Source organism: Rana temporaria, chromosome 13 (genome assembly GCF_905171775.1).
Source record: "Rana temporaria chromosome 13, aRanTem1.1, whole genome shotgun sequence".
NCBI lineage: Eukaryota > Metazoa > Chordata > Amphibia > Anura > Ranidae > Rana > Rana temporaria.
In genome coordinates this window covers 114,617,843-114,623,895 of record NC_053501.1, presented here as the reverse complement: position 1 = coordinate 114,623,895, position 6,053 = coordinate 114,617,843, and the positions used below count along the sequence as shown (strand labels likewise).

Genomic DNA, 6,053 nt, shown 5'->3' with positions numbered 1-6,053 from the left:
CCGCGCAATTGTCAGTTAAAGCGACGCAGTGCCGAATCGCAAAAAGTGGCCGGGTCCTTTAGCAGCATTTTGGTCCGGGTCTTAAGTGGTTAAAGGGGTTGTAAAATAAAAATAAAAAAAATGTTTCCCTAAATACCTTCCTTTCCCTTAGTGCAGTCCTCCTTCCCTTACCTCATCCTTCCATTTTGCTTTTAAATGTCCTTATTTCTTCTGAGAAATCCTCACTTCCTGTTCTTCTGTCTGTAACTCCACACAGTACTGCAAGGCTTTCTCCCTGGTGTGAAGTGTCGTGCTCGCCCCCTCCCTTGGACTACAGGAGAGTCAGGGCGGCCACTAGCACACAGCTCTTTTCTCTATCTGCAACGTAGAGAGCGTCCTGCAGTCCAGGGGAGGGGGCGAGCACAACACTCCACACCAGGGAGAAAGCCTCGCATTACTGTGTGGAGTTACAGACAGAAGAACAGGAAGTGAGGATTTCTCAGAAGAAATAAGGACATTTAAAAGCAAAATGGAAGGATGAGGTAAGTGAAGGAGGACTGCACTAAGGTAAAGGAAGCTATTTAGGAAAAAAATTACCTTTACAACCCCTTTAAAGTGATGTTAACCACTTGCCGACAGGCAGGCAAATGGGCGTACAGGTATGTCCCTTTAAATTTGCCTCATCACTGGTGTGAATGTTTATTGTGGTGGGTGAAAAATAAAGAATGACCGGTTCCTGACCACAACTAAAAGAAAAAGTCCCGTGGTGATTCGGTGACTTAGGATTTGGAAGGTGTGGATGGAATATAAGTGAAGAGTCGGCACTCGTTGTACTTCAGGGAATGCCAATCGTACCTATATGATGGGTGTGGAGGGTGGGGCGCTCTATAGATGGTATTTTAGGGGGTATTTAGTATTGGGTTGCTCTCCATACACAGGGGGGGGGGGGGACTGATCTGGATGTGGTGTGTTTAGAGCCGCTCTTCTTCTATACTGAAGATAACTGCCCCTGACGTCGTTCTGCCGCTGCCCGGGGCTGACCTTCATTTCTTCTTTTCTCTCTCACAGATGGTCGTTGCCGATGTTCATGTCCATCACACACAGAGGTACCGGCATCGCCCTCACCGCAGGTGAGCATTCTTCTTCTTACTACAGCAGATTGATGACCCAATTCCCAAACCCACCGGTGCCGCTATGGTAGAGGAAGAGGACCGGCTTCTCGCCATGTTACATAGTTGTAGCTGTGGTTTCAAAGCTCCACCTAGTTCCAATGTCAAGGCAGTGTGCTTCCAAGAGACCTTAGTATGAGGTGGTGCCTAAATAGGAACTGCTTTGTGATGGTTTGTACTAGGGGGTGAAGGACAATACAACATCTGACCTCCAGTCTTGCACTGGTTGTACCGGCTGCTCTCCTGAACCGAAATTGACGACTCTGATGTCCCTGCCCACAAGTATGAGTGACATGATCACCACTACTCCTGACCGGCCCATATAGTAAAGAGCAACCTCCGCCTACCAGTCTGTGCTAGACCACACCCCTAATGTTTCACCCCGCCCACCCATAGTCATAGGGGGTAAAATACCCCTGTATATAGAATATTATAGGAGGTAGGTGAAGTTTTAGGTAAGTGCCAACATGTAACTGATTGACCTTATGTTCTCGTTCTCAGGAGTATCGCTGTTCAGCTTGGCGGCTCTGGTTCTCCCCGGAGATTTTGCGTCACATTTGGAGTTGGTGAAATCCCTTAGCCTGGGCCCGACGCTCATATACGCTGCAAAGTTTGCCCTGGTCTTCCCTGTCACATATCACTCGTGGAACGGCATCAGACACTTGGTGAGTAGCGGGCGTGTGCCCGGGAGGGACGGTCAATTGTAAATTTGGATCTGCATTGAGAGGTCGCCTCTTTGGGGTTTGACCATTTTTCAGGAGTGACTGGTACCTGTGTTGGGGGATACACTCTAAACTTTGAAAATGAAAACTAGCAGCTGATTGGTTGCCATGCAGTGTTGCTCCAGTCTTAGTAAATTTCCACCCCCCCTTCCTAACCATCACCACCTCCTCTTTTTGTCTTCACAGGCCTGGGATTTGGGAAAAGGCTTCAAGATCCCTCAAGTCACCCAAAGCGGTTACATCGTCTTGGCCCTCACCCTTCTGTCAGCGGCCGGCATTGCCGCCATGTAATTGGGACCCTTTGCTATAACAGGACTCCACCCATCGATACTTCATCTTCAAAGAGAGGAAGGCTCCACAGTCTTCCCCGGAAACCTCCAGTACAGATCTCCCCCTTTCCTCCGATGTTGACTCCATTTCAAAATCTTTCTGGTCAAATGAATTTACCAAAGTGTTCATAGAATGTAAGCTGCGCCAGGGTCAGCGTCTTAAATCCCCCTCCCCCTCCACATGCTGGTCACAGATGCTAGAAATAGCCCTTCAGAACCAATCAAGAGCACCTGTCTTGTAGATGTGGGAAAGGTAGCTGAGCTGAACCTTACAGCCTCCTAATTCACTATAGTAGGAAGGCACCGGGTGCGTCAAGTCATTAAGTCTAGGCTTGTTGTGGGCTCATGGTCACCTTTTCTGATACATTATCAAATGCCCCCCTCATTGGCATCTCTTAGTGAATTGATAGGCTGGGGTATCGGTTCACATCACCAAAGTGGCTTCCTCAATTTTCCTTAAAGCTGAATCCTGGGAATTGGGCTACTGTTTAGGCATACCATGAGTGAAGTCCAACAGGGTGCTTGCCACCTCATAAACGTGTCTCTATCATCCACACCCAACAGGTTTATTGTGCTCCAGGAAGATAACTTCCAGAGCCCCTGCTCCACTGTGGTCTGCCCATTCGCAGAAGCCTTTGTAATATGTGAACAAAATACAAAGGCTTCTGTGAATGGGCAGCAGAGGGGAAAAGGTGGGCATAGCTGCTCTTTGTGCTTTTTCTCCTCTCTAACAGCCAACGTGTTGCTGAATTCCTGGAATTCACCTTTTTAAAGTGAACCTGTCAGCCATTATAAGGGCTTGGCACCCAAAGACCTGGTGCCACAAGTGGCCTGCTCACTTACCGAGGCATCCTCCTCGGTGCCCCTCTAATTTACCTTCACTTACAGCATAACTGCCTTCTACTTGTCCAGTGAGAGCACTTCAGCAGCTCCTATTGGACAGGAGGTGGCCGGGTGGGAGGGACTCGGGCAAGATGCCCTTATTAAAAGGGAAGCTGTTTTCAGAGAGGCACACGGTTCCACCTCAGAAGATCAGTCAGGACTTTGTGGTCTGCTCTTAGGATTTTGTGACAGGTCCACTTTGTACATCTTTTCATGGAGATGAAGGTTCAGCTCTGCCCTTGTGGTGTTTAGAAATGGAATCTGTGCCTTTTTTTAATACCCTGACCAATGGCTGCGCGGCATTTAAAGGGAAACCAGTCTTTGTGATTTTTATTACGTCCCCCCCCCCCCTCCCCCCACAGTCCTCTCTTCAGTTTTGGCTGGAGAGGTCGAGTGTTGCATCAGATCTTATAGTATTAAAGGATCGGTCTGCCCAGAACTGATCGTTCAGCAGAGGGGTGGATGCCGCAAGTCGCGTTCTTCTAGCCGTGTTCTCGGCTCCGCCCACCCGTCATGGAGGACACGTCGCTGAACTATCCATTTATTTTACAATGGTACACGGTTTGTTGGCTTTATATGGACCTGGGGGGGGGGTGAGGGGTGAGGGTTTAGTCCATCGGCATCCACCCAGAGCTGAAATATATCAGTTTTGGATCATTTTTGTCTTTTTAGGGGAACGATTATAGTCAAGCCTTTAATAACTAACAAGGCATGGAAGGAAAAATGGATATTACCGCGCTTATCAAAGGAGGGGAAACAGAAAGGGGAAGAAAGGGGGAGGGGAAATGAAAGTGATGAGAAGTGGAGGTACAGCTGCGGCACTGGAAGGTGTATCAAACCATAAGCAATTGAAAATGGGGAGGGTAGTGCTGCGCTAATCAGTGGTGAATGGATAAGTGAATAAACAGGTGGGGGAGGGGAATGAAAGTAGGTGTAATTGAAATGAGGAGCAATATAGCCCAAATGGCATCAGCATAAAAATAAATATAAATGATCAGTGAACAATAACAGTAATAGTGCAAATCATATAACTACACAGGTTCCTCTTAATGTGATGAAATACACTATAAGTAATGGTGCAAAAGAAATTCCAGGTAACTGTGCTAAGTGACACTCCTATACTGGTGATAAACAGTCCATCAACAGAGTTTGAAAAATATTAGCAAAAAATATAAGTAAAATTTCAAAAGTCCAAGAAAGCAAAAGTGCAAGTGTAGGTCCGCAATATGGAGTGAGAGGAAAATGGGTATCCAGTGATCCTTTTAGGGTAAGTAAGGATGTCCCCTTACCTTACTGCTGTAAGGTAACAGCATATAGATCCAACCACATTAGATGGTTCACTCGATGGGCTCTGATCCAACAACGGCAGGTCCTCCTTGGAGTTCTCGTCCCAGATTGGTCAGTTTCTCGCCCCAAAGAAATAAAGCATCGATGGTGTGATACCGTTTTAAAAATTTTAATTCTCAAAGAAAATAGACAGGGGTACTCACATAATCCAAAATACAATTGAGCATGTAAAAAAGAGGGGCAATCTGTCGCCAACGTCACCTCCGATACCTCTCAGTGGACTCATGCGCATTCGTCACTATCATGTGACTTCCTCAGGAGTCTCCTGAGGAAGTCACATGATAGTGACGAATGCGCATGAGTCCACTGAGAGGTATCGGAGGTGACGTTGGCGACAGATTGCCCCTCTTTTTTACATGCTCAATTGTATTTTGGATTATGTGAGTACCCCTGTCTATTTTCTTTGAGAATTAAAATTTTTAAAACGGTATCACACCATCGATGCTTTATTTCTTTGGGGCGAGAAACTGACCAATCTGGGACGAGAACTCCAAGGAGGACCTGCCGTTGTTGGATCAGAGCCCATCGAGTGAACCATCTAATGTGGTTGGATCTATATGCTGTTACCTTACAGCAGTAAGGTAAGGGGACATCCTTACTTACCCTAAAAGGATCACTGGATACCCATTTTCCTCTCACTCCATATTGCGGACCTACACTTGCACTTTTGCTTTCTTGGACTTTTGAAATTTTACTTATATTTTTTGCTAATATTTTTCAAACTCTGTTGATGGACTGTTTATCACCAGTATAGGAGTGTCACTTAGCACAGTTACCTGGAATTTCTTTTGCACCATTACTTATAGTGTATTTCATCACATTAAGAGGAACCTGTGTAGTTATATGATTTGCACTATTACTGTTATTGTTCACTGATCATTTATATTTATTTTTATGCTGATGCCATTTGGGCTATATTGCTCCTCATTTCAATTACACCTACTTTCATTCCCCTCCCCCACCTGTTTATTCACTTATCCATTCACCACTGATTAGCGCAGCACTACCCTCCCCATTTTCAACTAACAAGGCATGTTGCATTTAATGTTGTGTTTTTTTGTTTTTTTTCAATCCTGTGCTGATTGGCTCAATCTACAGCCAATTGCGTAATTCCAATTAGCGGGGCTCTTCATAAGTTTCTGCTGAAAAGTAACGGGTTTTATTAAAGTGGATGTAACCCCCAATCATTAACGTTAAAGTCATTATTTTTCAGTGAAATAAAATAATCTTGCTATGAAGGTCCTTGTTCCGGTACTTCCTGTTAGAGAGTGACAACGCGTTGTCCCTTTTTTTTCTAAGTGCTTTTACGTCGTCACCCTGTGATATGGAGATCAAGTGGCTTGTTCAGACACTTCCTGGTGTAGGGTGACAACGCTCTGGTCCCAGTCTCTTCCTGGTGTAGGGTGACAACGCTCTGGTCCCAGTCTCTTCCTGGTGTAGGGTGACAACGCTCTGGTCCCAGTCTCTTCCTGGTGTAGGGTGACAACGCTCTGGTCCCAGTCTCTTCCTGGTGTAGGGTGACAACGCTCTGGTCCCAGTCTCTTCCTGGTGTAGGGTGACAACGCTCTGGTCCCAGTCTCTTCCTGGTGTAGGGTGACAACGCTCTGCTCCTGTCTCTTCCTGGT

The 6,053-nt window shown here is 46.2% G+C and overlaps 1 protein-coding gene across 1 annotated transcript; it reads left to right on the top strand.

Annotated features, from left to right (window-relative positions):
- Positions 1–1,047: 1,047 nt before the first annotated feature.
- Positions 1,048–2,595, top strand: SDHC (succinate dehydrogenase complex subunit C; the record flags this gene model as incomplete). Its single annotated transcript, XM_040332113.1, is given in 3 exon segments — positions 1,048–1,109; positions 1,650–1,813; positions 2,057–2,595. Coding segments are annotated over 3 exon segments (331 nt in total), but the record flags the coding sequence as incomplete, so codon positions are not given.
- Between the last annotated feature and the right edge of the window lie 3,458 nt (positions 2,596–6,053).